The sequence below is a fragment of the Lipophrys pholis genome (genome assembly GCF_963383615.2).
Source record: "Lipophrys pholis genome assembly, chromosome: 14".
Lineage (NCBI taxonomy): Eukaryota > Metazoa > Chordata > Actinopteri > Blenniiformes > Blenniidae > Lipophrys > Lipophrys pholis.
The window spans coordinates 21,966,802-21,984,930 of NC_137633.1; the positions used below are offsets into that span (position 1 = coordinate 21,966,802).

Consider the following 18,129-nt stretch of genomic DNA (forward strand, 5'->3'; position numbering starts at 1 on the left):
TTGTTTTCTATATCAGGTCTGGGCCGGCACTCGCATGCGTGCCTCCCCCCGGCCGTCCGTGTGCTGTCTGTTAAACAGAATGTACCGTCTCTGGACAGTTCAGCTGGCACTGAGAGCAACTCGCTCACTTTAAGAGAAAAGAGCATTTCTGATTCTGTTGTGAGCTTCTTTTCTGAGCTGATAAAATTAGGAAATCACTCAAATACCCCGGAAGATATTTAAAGATGAGTGAGCTCATAGTCAGAGAGCAGAGATGAGACAGCATTCTGTTATTTACCTCTCTCTTCAAGCCTTAAAGAAACAAAGCAGAGACGTAAACGTCTCGTTGTCTCACAATGTTCTCCTTAAAGAGCATTTTGCACTATGTTGAAAATAGAAATGACTGCCGTGAGAACTGGCCAAAAATGACTTATTATTATTCATCATGAATTAGATGCTGAGCATTGTCATTAGATATTTTATCTGAAATTCCTACAATATATAACATCTTCATCCCAGATAAGATGTAAAAGTCACAGCTGAGGATTCCCAGTAGAATCCAGTATTATTTTTGACAATCTTATTAAAAACCATTTTCTGTCCTTTGTTTCACAAATTATTTGGCGTCTTAAAGCCAATTATGACTGAGTCACTTTCAGCTGTAGCGAAAATGAATATTAAATGAGTGAATATTGACTGTATGGTTCTTTTTTCACGTCTGAAATCACTGTGTAACGTTCTGCTGTTAACTGAGCAACACGAAAACACAACGCTCTCACCTGGGAAATCCCGACAGAGGCTTTAGTCTGTGGCTAATAGCAAACAAAATGTGTGTGCGCATTGATGATTTGTGTGTCTGTTATGACAGTTGCAAGTGTGCACTTTATTTTGTGTGCTTAAAGATTTGTTGTGACTACATTTGTGTGTGCATATTGAGACATGTACATGCATATATAGACCTGTAAAGGCCTCTCAGTCAACTTGTTTCCCCTCAGTTAAGACTGGCAGGTTCACTCTTACATGCCTGAGTAAATATATACCTATTATAACACTAAGTAGCACTTTATGGATGCTCAGTGACTCTGAACATCACATCACAGGACCTGTCTCAAAGAAAACCTTTAATTATAGTCAACATTTCTCACTAAAAGAAACAAAACTTCTTTATGAATTCTCACCATCATCACTATAACGTGCACATAGTTTAAATCCGAATAAGTCATAGATATATTTTATCTTTATCTTAAAGAATCAGAAACATCTTGGCAGCACTTTAAACACCCCAAGTATATCATTGAAATATGTGTATGTGTCTGACATATTAACATGTTAATGGTAGTGTAAAGATTTTCCACACTTATGGTCTATAAATTAAGGTTTCAAGCTTTTTTATAAAAGCTTTCAGTACCCGAATAGAAAAATATACAAAAGTGTCATAACTGAGTCAGATTGTTGTGAAAATATCAGATAATGAGATCTGGAAAGAACAAAAGTGAGCCTGTGAGTCAAAACTGAGGTCAAACAAAACCAAAATGACATGAATCGCTTTTAACTGTGACATTTACAGCTCCTTGCACACACACACACACACACACACACACACACACACACACACACACACACACACACACACACACACACACACACACACACACACACACACACACACACACACACACACACACACACACACACACACACACACACACACACACACACACACACACACACACACACACACACACAGACCAAACTAGAACATTTCACACACTTTGTTTTGTGCCAGCAGTTCTCAAAATGAGGCGCTGGCCTCTCAGAGGGACGCAGATGAGGGTCAGAGCGATTCCATTTCCCTGCAGGAGTTTCTTTCTTCTCAACATATGAGAAGAAATAAGTGTCGAATGCAACCAGTTACTTTGTTAAAACACATTTTTATGAGTGAATTTTGTCATCGGCAAAATATAAAAATGACAAAAAAAAAATTATATATATATATATAGTTTGAGCCGTGCAAAAATATACATGCAAATCTGATTCAGACCCACAAATACCCTCACGCAGACACACATCAGGACATGTTGCTGCTATAACTGCCCCACACTTCAGGACTCTGCAGGTTCACAAACTCGTTGACCGTGCACGGTTACGTATTTTCTGTCTTTACCCCGTACATCATTTCTCCGAGTCTGACTCCCTGGCAACGTCTTTCCACAAAGCTATCACTGTGTCGGGTACTGACGGGTCAACTCACTGGTCAGACTCACAGTTTTTCATCATCTGTGTGTTTTCATGGTGGTGTTGAAGTTTGAGACAAGAGCTTCTCAGGTACAACTGTTCTGTTTACACGTCATTCACTCTGATGTTGTAGATACACTTATTATGCACATGAACTGTCCTTTTAATGGATAAATGGTGAAAAGAAAAGAAAAAAAAAAAACAGTAAAGAGAAATAATGTGTGTTCCAGTCGTGTCAGTGTTCGTGTTGGAGGCGACCTCCTTCAGTTACAATTCATGCAGAGTAAACGGGAGGAAAAAACAAACACGTTGCTAAGTTACAGATTTGTATACTTGTGCGTAGATTAATAAACTCATCATTGCATGATGTTTGTTACTAATTTGTATGAGAATTTGGTTTCTTAAGTGATTTTTGTGTGAAGCTGTCGGCCTCTTCAGATGATCTGCCGGTGAAGCCGTTATCTCACTGAGCTCCGACAGAAACAACAAATCTCCAAACGTTCGCGGACGTTTGCTCACAAGACGCTTGAATTATGAACATTGTGAATTAGTTTCCACGCTAAACTTTATGTCCGACGATAATGTGATTGCTGAAGTGTGACGTGGACAAGTCCTCTCACTTGTGTAAAACACAGGAGTCTGAAACCTGCAGCTCTGTGCTGCTCTTTAGTGGCTCCCCGTCAGCTTCCACCTCATGAAGTGTTGCTCAGATGTGACTTAAATGAAAATGTGTCAGTAGTTCTTGAACTAAAACATCCACGTGGTGTGTATCAAACAACAAGATGGCTCTCACAACCCACAAGAGCTTAAACTGCTGAATACGATAATAAAATGTTGACCGTTCTTAATTCTCCTTGTTACATTTTAAATTCAATAAAAAAAATTTAAACAAACTACAGTTTTGGTCAACTTGACTCAAGCGAAGTTTATGAGTTAGATAATCTTTGCGTGTTAAAACATGTTCAGTTTTGCTCATAAAGGTTGGAGACCTCTGGTTTAACATTAACTGTTGAGCAACACTCCTGCAGTCTGCTTCAAGTGTCTCTAAACTTCACTAATGTCACCTGGGGAACTTTCTACCAACCACAAACACATTTGCATGACTCTGGTGCTACGTGAACGTCTTCCAACTGTCATTAAACATTTGTGCATCGTACACAAAGAGCAAGTGCAGTGTGATTACTATTTAGTTTTATATATATATATAGTTGTATATTTTACGACTTCTTATAAATGATGGCTCACATATTAACAGACAGTTGGAGCTTTGAACCGCGACCATTGTGACGTTGCAGCTCAGTGGGTTATCGGCTCCCCCGTTTATTATTTTTCCTATTATTGCTCCATTTGTAACGACACTTCAGTGGGTGAAACAAACCTGGTCTTATCCTGTCAAAAGAGCCACACAGGAACAAACTAATCCAACTAACTTTTTTTTTTCTGGCAGGCCAGAATGTCAAATGTCTTTGGTTTCAGCTTGATTGTGATTATTCAACAAAAAGCAGTGATGTGACGACACGCTGGTTTACGACCATCGGTTTATTGTTCCACGAGTTTCTCTTCTGTTGGTGAATCAACTCACAGTCATTAAATATGAATCAAACCTTCCACTGAATGTTTGTTTGTTTTTTCATAAGGACATATGAAGCCAAAAGGAAAACATCCATTATACAGAGCTTTATCACATACTTTATTATTATTTAAATTATGGTGCTTTCAGGGTTTGAGGTTGACCCGGTCGTGGTACTTCAGATATGGATCATCAACGTACCAGTTCCTCCGCCTCCAGAAAGAGGTGGTCATTTTGTTCAAAAGCTTGCTCTGGGTTTTGTTACAGATCACAATTTCTCTCAGGCGCTTTCGTCTGGCCGGCAGCTTGTTCCACAGCTTCTTCTTGTACCCGGCCTGTTCACAAGATCGAGAGGTCAGGTTGGCGGAACTGTGTGTGCATTCATTTCAAACGGAAGAAAATGTGATTCGGCCCAGTAAAACCCCCCCTACCTTGCGTCTGATCCAAAGGCCACAGTGCAGCGTCATGAACCTGTCCGTCACAGACTTTATAGTCTTTCTCTTCCCCTTCTTCAGGCTAAAGTATGTCAGAGTCCTGCATGGCTGCTGAGTCAGGCCGGGAACGAGTGCCGACACCCTGCGACAACACAGACAGGCCCAACAGCTGTTACACGAACGGTTAATCTGATTACTTTCAGAGATCTTTCTGAGGTTTTCACTTCCGACTTTAATACAATGAAGGTGCTCACAGCTCTAAGAAAATCAATAGTAACACGTTTCTCCAGAAAAGCCTCGGTTAAATCCGGTTCCTCCTCTTTTTCACCGGGTCTGTTAACTGGAGCTTAAAACAAACATTTCCTCATGTTCTAAACCTTCATGAAGCAAAACGCCAGAATTCAGGTGACGGTGTGACAGCAAGCGCTCCATTTATAGCAGGTGTGGCTGTTCAAATGTGAAAAACCAATAAAAGGAGATCACACCGGATCCTGATGTTTCAGTCATTGATTCAATGAAACGGCTTCCAGGATGAACACCAGCGTGTCACCGTATCAGGTTATAACTAGATCTCAAGCTTTTTGTTCCCTTTAATAATGCATTTCATCTGTGAGTGTTTTCCAAGGGCTCTCAGGGTCACATGATAATAAATCCAGTGAAATATATAGCGAAATAAAATACACCGTAAACCTAACAGACGCCAATACAGGACAACATATTTATTAGTTGCCACTCGTAATATTGCCTTTTTTTCACCTCTTCATTTTTTGAAAGACACGATACAGACAAACAAGTAGATGGCAAAACAATTACTTCATTTATTGTAATATTTTTGAGCTTAATGAAGAAAAAATTTTATTATATTAAAATAAGGTTTTGTGCAAAAACAAACAGTCTGCCAGTTACATCTGTTCCAGACTATAAGTCAAGACTTTTATTATAGTAGCACCAGAGGAGTTTTGTTTTTCATGGCCTGTGGAACCCAGCAGCTGTTGACAATAATGCGTACAATGTGGTACAAACTTACCGACATCTTCACACTCTCTAAAAACCCTGATTCAGATGGAATAATTAAATCTTGTGACAGTTTCTCTTGTGTGGATAGTGATCTGTCCCGATCAGAAATAAATGTAAAAATAATTGTGTTATTGCATGACCAAAAGGTTTGTGCTCTCTAACGCAACTTCATTAAATATTCCTGGTGAAGTGCTTTTGACTCTGCAGCTTTAAAATTTTCACTGGCAAAAACAAAATGAAAGAAAACATTTTTATCAGCAAATTACAATTTTTTTTTTCTACATTCATTGTATTTTATTCCTTTCTATACTTATGCAAGTTTCAGTCGGCTACAAACACCAAATACACTTTTGAGTGTCTGACAGTGTAACCATAAAATAAATAGAAACATCAATAGAGCCAGTATGTAGTCTGTCAGTAAGGTGGCGCTGCAGTGGTTAGAACGAGCTCATCCACAGAAAGAAAACCTGGGTTTGACTTCAGGCAGTCACATTTCAGTACCAAGTTTTGATGTTCTCCCTCTGCCTGCGTGAGTAGTGCATAAACAATAAGCATCGGTCAGTTTTCATTCTTTGATAACTCAGTTTCACATCATCTGTGCTTTTTTTCAGGCATCTGTGCTGATCACTTCAGTTTTCTAAATTATATTTGTATTATGTCGTGAAAATCTGCAAAAGGAGTTCTATTTTAATTCAATGTGATTTTTCGTTCAACTATCATATTGCTTATAATTTCAAGACGACTGGTCACAACATTAGACGAAAAGCAGATTCACATAATACCAAGTCATTTAGTATAACTCAAATGTCTGAATAATTTCTGGTGTGTGATTTTGATGCCTCCATCCGTCTGCAGTGAGTGGATCTGTCTGTTGAATTGAATAGAGAACCCCTGCCCTCTACATGAAGAACCAGGGTTTGAATCGATCCCTGCAATCTGTCTGTCATATCCATTTCTCTCCTTCCATCCCCTCACCATAACCGGAACAACAGAAAGTCTCCACCTCCGAGTCTGGTTCTGCAGGATTCTTTTTTTCCATTCCCACCATCTCCTCTGCTTCCTCACATGGAATTATTGGTTCTCTCTGTAAAAGTGCCTTGAAGCGATTGTGTTGCATTTAGTACTATAGAAATTAAATTGAATTTGTCCTTTTTTTATAACTCAAATGTCTAATTCATTCGATTTTAGATTATTTTCAATTACTGTTTCATTGTTTATGCCTATGAAGTTTAGACTGCATTCTGCACATGGATGATTATAAAAGGTAAGATTCGATTGACATTGTTATGTTTCTCAATAAGAGCAGATGTGGTTGTTATGTTTCTCTATCAAAGATGATAGGATGGTGGTTGTTATGTTTCTTAATAAGAGCAGATGTGATGGTGGTTGTCAGTGTCGATAGATCAGTACCTCTGCAGGATGTTGAACCGGGGGGTCTGACCCAGTATCCCGACCACAGGAGCTCGGACTGCGGCTGAGGAGCTGCAGAGAGCCGGACGATGAACCAGGTGGGAGATCTGACAGGTTTGTGGCGTCCTGGCAGAAGCAGACAGAGACAGAGGTCTGAGCAGTCCTGAAAGACACAAACAAGCAAACAGAAACACGTTAGAAAGAGAAACACAGCGGAGCTCCGTGTATCTACGATAGGAAACATGTCTGCTGACACATAAAGCAGCTCAGTGCGGTGACACGTCGGTAAAATGCTCCTATTTCGCGGGACGATAAAGATGAAGATTAATAATCTGAAAGTCAAATTGTGTCACACACCGCAGAGCCTTCTCGCCATGGCGGCCGCCATCTTTTCCTCTCTGGTTCCGCGTCAGTACGGCGGCCTGTGTGGACAAAGTTCTCCGCTCCGCGTCATGACATACAGAGAGCGTTTGCGCCCCCTCGTAGCTGCAACGGGATGTGCACCTACAAAAACATCAAGCACATTTTTTAAGAAGTTTTTTTGTTTAGATTTAGATTTTAACAACCCATATAGCATAATACATAAATTAAACATTTCACAATTCCATAGTTTGTAATCTGCCCATCTACCTTTATTCAGGTGATACTGCATAGGATAAGAACAGAAAATGAGGTTTGCCTACCCCACAATCCCAAAAAAACATGCATGTGAGGGTAATTGGTGACCCTAAATTGTCCCTACGTGTGAATGTAAGTTTGTGTCTGTCTCTGAGTGTTTGTCCTGTGATTGAACCGTATATAAGATGGATGGATGAATACTACTGTCAAAACCAACAGATCAAAACAAAAGAATGAGTCACTCTCATTTGTAATATTAATTTGAAAGTTTGATCTCAGGACCTATAAAACGTTTTCACAGAATTTGTTTATCATTTGAGTGTCATTCCCAATCTCTGTGTTACAGTTCCACCAGCAGGTATCTGAGTACTGTGGGCTCATCTGTTCCAGGAGTTCAGGTGAGAAGAAAAATCTCAGCACACATAATTTTGATAGAAAAAAAAACTTTTATATAGTTGAAATGGAAACATTACAGTGAGATACTATATTTGTTTTTTAAGCAAACTGCAGCAGTTATTTACAAAACATATTCATGTAACGTTACAAGCCTGCTACTGTAGATCGTTTGAAATAGAGTAAACAGTCACGAGCTACGACATAAAAACATGCTTCTCTTTTTTTGCTCTTTCTGTGTACTCTTTTTCTTGCCTTTCGATTCTTCTGCACATATAACATAATGAAATGTGGTTTGAGCAACCAAAAATGAACTAAATATGCTTAAAGTACATTACTTCTTACTTTTTTAAGCACATATGATTGCACTATCACAGCAGGGTATTCAGTTAGATTGTACATAATCTACATTCAGACTTTCTATAACATTAATGTATGTAGACATTACACAATGATAAATGAATGGACTCACGAAACAGAAATGTAACCAGTTAGAAATAAAGTAAAGTTCTACAAAAATGAAGATCAGATGATTTGAATAGTGGCCAGTAGAAATAATAATGTAATTTACTTAACCAATTTTACATGCAAATACCCAAAAGGACAACTTGATTTGAATAGTACTGTGACTTGCATCGCATTATGTCCAACTCTGGGTTTGAATCAGAAGAGGTTTTATGAATTCAAAATATTTTCTGACACACTTGGATCATCAAGACTTTGTACACTTGTTAACATAAGAATCTCATTTGCTGTACTTCTACAACGCAAACTGTGAATGCATGACTTTAGCTTCTAACGGTGTGTTTCTACATTGTGGTCTTGATACTTGTGTATCCTGGTGTACTTTTCAATGTGTTTTAAACGTTTGTTTTTTCTGCAGAAAGGAGAGAGATGCAACCACAAAATCATTGTTCCACGCATTAAAGATCTGTCATGGTCAGTATTTACTGTGTGTACAGTTTGAATGGAGTTCAGTGTCTTGTGTGCAGCTTCCAGCTGAATCAGTCGTCCTACACGGCTGTCACACTCTGTAAACATGTTTATCTGATCTTCAGACGTGCTATTCGTCACAGTCTCCGGATGGATATTTGTGCAGTGTGGAAATAATTGAATTCCATGTGGGATACAACCATTAGGAGGCTCATCATAAAGTAGAAAACGTTTCACTTCATGAATTCAGTGAAACGTTTTCTACTTTATGTCGCAAATGCTCCATATATAACGTGCCAAAATTCACTCATGGCATCTTTAGAGATAGTTTTTTTTTTTTTATTAATACTTCTTATATAAAATATCATTTGAGTCTGTTTATGGGATTTGCACTAAAGCTTATTTATTGATTTCAAATGGTTTCCACTAAATTAGACTGAATTTGGCTCAAAAATGTGTTTTCTTTAAATCATTTTCAACTTTCTTCATTTAATTTCATGATTTATTCTCAAAAGACCAACTGCACAATACAAATATCACACAAAATAATGAGAAATTAAAAACAATCTTTATTCGTTTTCATAACATACAAATATACCCTTAAAAAAAGCAGAAGAGGAACAATCAGGCAAAGACACAGTGAAACTACAGACACGACAATAATCAAACAATGTAAAAGCAGAGCATCACTGACGAGCTACAATAAATCGAAGGGGTACACAAACATCTCACAACACGTGAATGCAAAGTAAATCAATTACCTCGGTAAAAAAAAAAGTGCTTTCAGGAGACAAATGTGTTCCACTGAGGGGAGGCATGCATGAGGTTTCCCCCGCTCCAGCATTCCTCCCTCAATCCAATAACCCAATTCACAAAAGAAACGTCTATCTCCCAGTGGGACAATTGTAACAAGGTCAAACCAACAGAATTCATACAATAATCAAAGTCTGCTTGTACACAACATATTGAAATGTACCAGGTAAAAAAAGCCGGTCAATGTCAAAGTACCCTCACATCTCATCAGTTCTTGGGTTTTGTGGATCACCAGCCTGCGTAGACCGGTTCCGCGTCACAGGGAAGTCCGTAGTATCGACCCTGAGGCCGCTCCTTCCCCAACAGAGGAGCTCGGGCCATCGTCAGCTCTCCGTCAACGTCTCTCCGGCGACGCACCACGAGCACGACGATGAAGAGCAACGCCACTGAGGAGGAGGAGGAGGAGGAGGAGAGGAGAAGAGGCGAGGGTCAAGCCGTAAACAAATATACAGAGCACAATGTGTCTCTCATTTCATCTCATCACAGCTCCTGAAGACATGAGTTGAAAGAAAGAAAGAAAGAAAGAAAGAAAGAAAGAAAGAAAGAAAGAAAGAAAGAAAGAAAAACCAAGGAACAAATGAAAGAGGGAAAAAAGAACAAAGACAAAAAGGAGAGAATAAAAGAAAAGGAAAAAGTTGAAAGAAGCAAAGCAAGATAAAAACTGAAAAGGGGATTAAGAGAATGATAAAGAAAGAAAGTTTGAAAATTAAGTTAAAATGGGAGAATAAAGAAAGAAAGAAGTAAAAAGAAAGGAAAGAAAGGAGAAATAAAGAAAGATTCATCCCTCAATCCCACAATGTTTACTAATAAAGAGTCCTTCCTAAAGAATTCTAATTGAATTTCTCTCTGGTATTAATAAAGTGTTTCTACTCTTGTGTTTGGTTGAACCTGTTGACACTTTAAGTCTTAAAGATAAAGTTGCTTTTAATAAATTATTGAACAGATCAGCACCAGTAAAAGTATGAGTATTAAAGTTCTGTTTAACTGTAGTGATTTGTTTTTTTTAAAGTTCTCCTGAATACATAATTAGTCTCTTCTCTGCCTGTTTTTCATCTTAGAGCGAATGCCACAGTATAAATGAATTAAAAACAGGAATTCTTATGAAGAATTATCAAATCGGACACCAGATAAAAACCCTTTAAAGAAAGTATTTAGCATGTAATCGACAAGTAGAACTTTCAGCTTCAAGCTTTACAAGTCGATGTGAAATCACTGCAGTGAGTCTAATGCCGTTATTTCTTCTGTCCACATTAGACCTCACCCCCGCCTCCGATGACCAGCAGAGCGATGGTGACGGGAGCCAGCTCACACGTGTCCCCGGCTTTACGGAAGAAGGTCTCCATACAGTAACCTGGAGCCAGGCTGCCCTCTGGACAGAAGGCATCGCTGGGACACTTGATGGGATTCACGTCAGGACTCTGGCAGAACGGGAAGCTCCGTCAGTGCTTGCAGGGCGTGTGATCCCCCCCCCCCCCCCGGTGTGGTGAGGAGGCGGTACTCACCGGGCAGTAGTGGTCCTCCGGGCACATGTCGCAGCTCTCCTGACCCCAGCGGATCTGGAAGAAGCCGCTGCCACAGATCTGACACATGGTCTGATGAGCTGCCTTGTGCATGCCTGTGGGAAAAAAAACCCACAGATAAATCTCTCCTACATTATTGGGTATTTATTCCATCCATATGGTTTAAGCTGAACAGTAAAGCATCACTCATGTGATGATGATGTTTGAAATGTCTGGCACGTCTTTATAAATAATCTGCAACCGGAGTCAAATACCAGCTATAATAAATGAGAGAGTAAACAATTAAAAAATAAACTATTTTCATTATGTTGTAGCCCACACAAATAGGCAGACATGAAAAGAACTCACTCGAGTGAGCCGGACCGTTAAGATAGTGCCATAATAACCTTTATATACCTATATATATTTACACAAAACCAAACAATTATTATGGAAAATTACTACGATCTCAACATGAAGCCAATTCTAATTGAAACCTTCTGGTGCACAATACAGTGAAATGTCCAAAAATCTTCTTCTAAAGCTGTTGCATTATGGGTGTTTGTACAAACTCCCCCTGACATCATGGCTTCGAGGTTAGTTTGATAGCAACGAGGCTGCTAGCTTTCATGGCAGCATCACTGATATCTCAGCTCGGGTCTCAGTGTTGAGTTGCGTCACTAGAAATTCTATATTTTCTTGGTGGTTTGTCCGGATTAGAGCCTCTTGTGGGCCGGTTTTAACCCTCGGGCCTCATGTTTGACAGCCATGACATATGCCGTATGAACAATATAATTTCTGGCTGCCAAGTGCAACTCTTATTCTTACAGTTCTGCATTAAAGTTTATTCTACCATATTTATAGTCATCATGAATTCAGTTTTAAGACAGTCTTTAACAGTGTTAACCTCCACTTATGAATTTTTAATGCAGTGAAAATGTTTTTCCCCGACACTCTGGTTTTGTCTGCTGCTGCATCATCACCATAAATCTTTCTGGTGATGCCTGCTTCTCAATTTAAAGATAAGATACGACTTTATTCATCCCACGTGGGGAAATTCAATCACCACATCAGCTCCATGATGCACAAAGACATGAAAATAAGAAGAGCATAAAATAATATTTGCAATAACAGTCATAAAAATCATAATTTTCTTTACAAAAAGGAAAAAGTACATATTCAAAGTAAATAAAAAGCGGGCCTGTATTGTAGGGTTTGCAGGACGTGAACTACCTGGCCGACATGGCGTGCAGTCTTTAGCGGCGGTCTGCAGAGCCTCTCTTCCCGCGGGACACGTCTGACACTCGGAGCAGCCAGTCGAGCTGTTAGGAAGAGACCAGAGAGAAGAGCAGGAGAGTTCAGTCTGGTTCTCATGGCTGACCGATTTTGTTAGCAGCTCAGTTTGACATACCAGCAACGGTTTGGTTAATATCCGTCACTTACTGAGCCAAAGGAAAAGAATTATAAACCGTTTTCAACGTCTGAGTTGTTTGGACATCAGAGTACAAAAATTAATATCACACAATATTTTCAGCCACTATAAATCAGCTGAGGAGCTGCAGAGAGGCGTCAGTGTGTGTCGTGGCAGCAGCCCAGGAAGCTGCTGGTGGACGCTAAGTCAGAGTCGCTCAGGCTTGGCACGCACACACAAACAGAGCAGAAGGGCTGCTTTTTTCAGCCGAACCCTCAGCGGCACACAGGCTGGAAAGAAGAGCATATTTAACCGACTCTGAACTGGCAGGTCCCAACATGGGACCAGACTGTGGCCTGCAACCGTCCTAACATCAACTCTCACTGCGATTATGAGCTTGTGATGAGCTCCCCGGTTCATATGCTGATTTCAGTTTGTCGTAAAAGATAGATGAGATTAGATGTGAGAAAACTGCTCCTCCTCACTGCCCCTATGGAAAAGTACTGTTCCAGAGCTTCAATTGTACTCAATAGCAACTTAAAGGATTCAATTGAAAATACGTGTTTTCATTAAATACTGAAAATGAATTAACTTATTTCCCTTTCTATGTTTCCATACTCAATACTCTTATTTGATTTGTTTCAATGTATATCTGATAAATAGCATATAAAGTTCAGCTTCAGCAATTATTTGTAAACTGTAAATCGGGAACTTTTTCTGATGGAAGAATAATGTTGGATGCAAAAATGCAATATTAATTTAAAATGCGGGATTTGTCAAAAGCTAAACATGGTGTAGATTGTTAAGTATGAGTTAAGTTATTGACTAGGAAAAGTACTCCATGCAAGAAGGAACACTGCTACTCTGCACGCTATATTCAAATATTCAAATATTCACTGTAAATGTCTATGACTGTAAATCCTGTTTATTCAAAAGGTTGTTCACACTGTACTGGAGCTGTTGAAGACTGGAAATTCTCTGCAATCAAAAGGGTTTTATCTTACCGTATATCCCCTAAAAAAAATAATAATAAATGTGTTTGATATTATGTGTTTGTCTGGGTGCAATAATCTGTTTCACAGTGTTCAAAGCCAATCCTACAAGCAGTTTAGACACAACCATACAGCCTTTTATAACTGTGTGTGTGTGTGTGTGTGTGTGTGTGTGTGTGTGTGTGTGTGTGTGTGTGTGTGTGTGTGTGTGTGTGTGTGTGTGTGTGTGTGTGTGTGTGTGTGTGTGTGTGTGTGTGTGTGTGTGTGTGTGTGTGTCCGAGCCATGAGACGATGAAAGCATGTGATGGTAAATTTGATGGTTAGATAACTGGATTTCCAAACACACAAACAGTTGCAGTGTGATCTTTGGACTCTGGGCGCAGGAGAAGCAGGATCAGGAATTTAACACAGGTCGAAACTGAATGCAGCTCACTTGCAAAAACTTCCGAGTGCACACGGTGTACAGGAAGTCGCACTCTGGAGCGAGGAGAAAAAACCTGAAAGGAGGAAGCAGAAGATCACAGTATTACAATAATCACATGTAAAGTATCAATCATCCATCAAGGTGAGGGTAAATGTTAGGCCTTTCTCTTTATTCCTCTTTTTACGTACAGATAAGGGGTTCATATTTAAAAATAGCGTCACAGATCGATTATCTCCAAATGATAAAATGTTATGATGCTGGTGTCAAATTTCGAGCAATTGTGTGGGGAAGGTTCCAAAATGAGGGAAACAGGTGTGCTTTCCCTGAAATACACAAGAAGCTAAAACGGCACACTAACAGTAGAGCAGGGGTGTCACACATAAGACCCGTGGGCCAAAACTGGCCCCCCAAGAGGCTCCAATCAGGCCAAGCCTCCAAGAAAATGGTGAAAATTCAAAGAAATCATTGATTTTTTTTTTTTAAACAAATTTCTTAACAGTAGTGACACGACACAACACTGAGACCCGAGCTGAGATATCATGATACTGCCATGAAAGATAGATACCTCGCCTAAAGCCATGATGTCAAGGGGAGTTTGTTAAAACATGCATAATGTAACAGCTACAGGAGAAGTTACTTGAGTTTTTAATGTATAATGCACCAGAAGTTTTACTTAAATTTGGCTTGACGTTGAGATTGTAGTCATTTACGGTAATATTCTATTGGTTTCCTGGATATATAGACATTTTTATCACGTATACTCTGCGTCATAACAAAGAAAAAGTTTAATCTCTAAGGTTATTATGACAATATTTTACCAGTTTAGTCCACTCAAGATAAAACTGGGCTGCATGTGGCCCCTAAAATGTGTTTAACACCCCTGCTGTAGCCCTAACGTAAAAAAAATATATCATTAATTGCATGAAGAAACCATTTAAAAACGAAACAAAAAAACCTAATTCTCCACTGCAAGGCACTTCCTGTTTTTGCATGTGACTTGTGATCTATCTTCCAGCTGGGTGAACCTACCTGCGGAACAACTAGTGCAGCTATCTCTGCCGGTGTTGTTGTTGAAGGATCCAGGAAGACACGAGTGGCATAACGGACTCCCAGTGAAGCTGTGACATGGCATGTGGAAGACTGAGTAATCGGAGCAATGACAGACAGCTGGTTCCTGATTAGACCTTTTGAAGAAGCTTACTTGGTGTAGAAGCCCTGGTTGCAGGGGAGACACTGCTGCTGCCCTGCTAGTGGCTGATAAAAGCCTCTGTTGCACGGCAAGCAGGCTCCCGGAAACACACACAGCCCGGGGTCGGAGCAACACGAGCACAGCAGGGTGTCTGAGCAGAGGCAGACAACCGGGCCGTCGTTTACACATTATCATCCACACCTTATGTCCTTCACATCATTTTCAAAGAATTATTGACCGATCTGACTGCCATCGCGACTCACTGTTGTCGTACTGCGATCCCGGCGCACAGAGCTCGCACATGGACACGTTGAAAGCCGAGCAGCTCGGCGTCGTGCTGATGAAGGTCACCGGTGGAGAAGTCACCGGTGGAGAAGTCACCTCCGTCACGTTGTCAAAGAGCGTCGTGTCCGTCACAGCGGGAGCCAGCGTGGTCTGGCTCACCACCACGCCTGGAAGAGAACGAGCTTTATTCTTACTCAGAAATTAAAGATACACGAAAAGTACACAAGTGAGGAGGTTTGGCCACAGAAAGGGTCATTTTCAAGATAGAAAACTCATTTGTGGCTTAAATTGAAGCTCATAAGCCTGAGAAGTAGGTTTGTTTTTTTGTTTTGTTTTTTAAATACAATTTGGGCAGTGACATGTTCAATAAAGTGCATGAAAATAATCACTTTTGATGAGAACTTGTAAGTCGGAATGGCATTGTTTTGTCTTTTTGTGTATGTTCAGGTGATATGTGAAAATTGAAATGCAGCAAACTCCCAAATCCTATTTTGTTAGTTTCCCCTACGTGTCAGGATACTCCATGCAAAATGTCTTAATGATATGACAATCTATTCAGTTGCACTGCCTTAATATTTGAATTTACATAGTTTTGTGAGAAACTTTCCCCTAAAGGAAGGTTTTCTGGCCCCTGAGGCCAAACGGCCCACGAGTTGGGAGTGATCGGTATCAACTCACGTTGAGGCTGACTGGAAATAAATAGATAAGGTAGCGAAAAACATCCTGAGAGGTGGACCTGGCTCCCGGCCAAACGTCGATCAACGATCACACAAATCCACCAAACATGTCATATTTATTCACTTGTTTTGAAACAAATTTATAAAATATCCACCCAACATCTCCTATCTATCGATGACCTCATTGTATGCTGCCAAATCAATGACACATTTGAATTTATTGTCAAAATTGTAACAGACATTAACACTTTATATTTTACTTCAGAATATCTGTGCTTGCAAAGCTGCTTTATTCAAATTGTTTGATATTCGTAGTCGGTGAACAAAAGTTTACTTGTAAGACTTTTTAAAATGCAGAGGGAACATTTCTCTACAGCAGGGATGTCAAACATACAGCCTGAGGAGCAAACCTGGACCATCCGAGAGTCCAAGCCGACCAGGATGGTTTTGTAAAGTGCAAAAAAAGAAAATACTGACAGTGCTTTATTTTTTTTTATTGATCTTAACTGCTCATGCTAATTATTGAACTCGGGTTGTTTGGCGTTTTGCACACAACACTAAGGCCTGAGTTTAGAGATCAGTGACGCAGGAGTGAAAGCCAACGGCCTTATTAAAGTAGCATTAGAAGCAGTCACACTGCGAGGGTGAGTTTTGCACAAACATGGCTGCAAACAGATGACTTGGTTTTAATGACATTTTCTGTATTTTTGCACCAGGACTCAGCATTAAAGATGATATGATGCTGAATCTGTAATCAGAACATTTGCACTGAACCAAAAACTATATCAAAAGGTGTTCATGCTGTCATTTGACGGATCCGGCCCTCTCTCGAGACAATTTAGCTGAACTGAAATGACTTTGACCGCCGGGGATTCCTCTCCACACCCAACATCTGATTCCTCAGCAGGTATAGCCCAGCCAGTGCCCACAGGCCCCTGGCAGCAACCTGCAGGCCTGTTCTAAATGTAGAGTTCAGTATAAACAACATGATATAAAAATGTGAGTTTTTAGTTTAAGTGTAAAGTCCCATTAATGAATCGATTAATTCCTTCACTGACTTTCACATGCTGAAACGAATTGAGATGAACAGACAAAGAATGTTGCATGTTTAGGAAGATGTTTTCTCTTTGACGTCCTTCACATATATTAATTAGAGATACTTCATTATTCAGCACTTCATAATCCTTCATAATCCTTGATGCTTGATGACCTTTTCTCTACTTTTTCTTTTTTCTTTTTTAAAACAGAAAACATTTTAGCATTCGAACAGAACAAACGCAGCTTCTGTGTGCTTTGGTGTGATGGTGGCTGAAGTAAACAGTGGATTCTGGTGATGAAGAACCACCTCGTGACCTTCCTCCTCAGACCGAGCCCCGGGGAAGCCACCCAGTTAAGAAAAACACTGGCAAACGGTGAGAACCTGCTTACTTAGGCCATGTCATGCAACAGTCATATACTATTAATATAAAACATTCAGCTGCAGCTGTTACTTGCTCATCCTCAATCACTCCACACAAAAAAAAAAAACTCAACTACTACACTCAGACATTGAAAAAAGAAAAGTAGGGCCAGCAGGTATAAGCACATCAGAAACAACAGAGCCCATATTGTGGGAGTAATCACATAAGCCATGTGCTTAAGTGCTTTCTTGAATAGGAGCCATCCTCCTCATGAAATGTAATTATTTAGAAAGAGGATCATGTGATCATGTGCTCTGCTTCAATGTCTTCTAATTTGGAAACATTTTTCTTCAAAATATGTTAGAAATGCAGCAAAATCTGGTAGTTTCAGTGTTTTCTGGATTACTGTGAAACCAAAGCAACACACAGGGAATGAAAATAGTTTTACAGAAAGTCTTTCTAACAAAGTAAAGTTTGATCAAGAGCAAGGTTGAAATTTTTAAAAAGTAGTGAAAATGATCTGATCTGTGGGAAACCTTATTTCTAAGAAGTTACAATACATTTTGTAGCCAAAAATAACTCACCCACGAAACAAGTGAGGGCAACCAGTGCAGGCAGAAGTCCTGGACAGGCCATCCTAATCCAGATTACCGAGAACTACCACCGAACACTGTCCGTCTGCAGCATCTCGTCCCGGACTGGAGGAGCAGAGCAGCCCGTTTCCACCGGGGAGGAGGACGGAGAGGCTCGCAGGGGAATCAATTCCCTCATCAGTGTCATATGACAAAATACACATCATGTGATTCTGCTCCAGAGGGCAAAACTGAGCACAAATGGGCTCAGACACACC

General features: G+C 40.0%; 2 protein-coding genes across 2 annotated transcripts; both read right to left on the bottom strand.

The window, feature by feature from the left end:
• Window positions 1–3,734: 3,734 nt before the first annotated feature.
• Window positions 3,735–7,047, bottom strand: mrpl35 (mitochondrial ribosomal protein L35). Its single transcript, XM_080479792.1, has 4 exons — window positions 7,003–7,047; window positions 6,646–6,808; window positions 4,216–4,360; window positions 3,735–4,119 (listed from the first exon to the last, which is right to left on the bottom strand). The coding sequence occupies exons 1-4, from the start codon at window positions 7,031–7,033 to the stop codon at window positions 3,931–3,933; spliced, it is 528 nt and encodes a 175-aa protein (XP_080335918.1). The 5' UTR covers window positions 7,034–7,047; the 3' UTR covers window positions 3,735–3,930.
• Window positions 7,048–9,075: 2,028 nt separating this feature from the next.
• Window positions 9,076–18,061, bottom strand: LOC308120048 (uncharacterized protein). Its single transcript, XM_080480428.1, has 9 exons — window positions 17,864–18,061; window positions 15,181–15,369; window positions 14,930–15,068; window positions 14,758–14,846; window positions 13,738–13,801; window positions 12,135–12,223; window positions 10,905–11,017; window positions 10,664–10,820; window positions 9,076–9,788 (listed from the first exon to the last, which is right to left on the bottom strand). Exons 1-9 carry the CDS (start codon window positions 17,913–17,915, stop codon window positions 9,631–9,633), a joined length of 1,050 nt encoding a protein of 349 aa, XP_080336554.1. The 5' UTR covers window positions 17,916–18,061; the 3' UTR covers window positions 9,076–9,630.
• Between the last annotated feature and the right edge of the window lie 68 nt (window positions 18,062–18,129).

Excerpts from the sequence above, each read along its gene's own strand:
- mrpl35 (XM_080479792.1), bottom strand. The coding sequence starts at position 7,033 with ATGGCGGCCGCCATGGCGAGAAGGCTCTGCG. Across the intron at positions 6,809-7,002 it reads CATGGCGAGAAGGCTCTGCG|GACTGCTCAGACCTCTGTCT; the intron begins GTGTGTGACACA and ends TGTGTCTTTCAG. Across the intron at positions 4,120-4,215 it reads GCCTTTGGATCAGACGCAAG|GCCGGGTACAAGAAGAAGCT; the intron begins GTAGGGGGGGTT and ends TCTTGTGAACAG.
- LOC308120048 (XM_080480428.1), bottom strand. The coding sequence starts at position 17,915 with ATGGCCTGTCCAGGACTTCTGCCTGCACTGGTTGCCCTCACTTGTTTC. Across the intron at positions 15,069-15,180 it reads GGGATCGCAGTACGACAACA|ACACCCTGCTGTGCTCGTGT; the intron begins GTGAGTCGCGAT and ends GCCTCTGCTCAG. Across the intron at positions 13,802-14,757 it reads CTGCACTAGTTGTTCCGCAG|GTTTTTTCTCCTCGCTCCAG; the intron begins GTAGGTTCACCC and ends TCCTCCTTTCAG.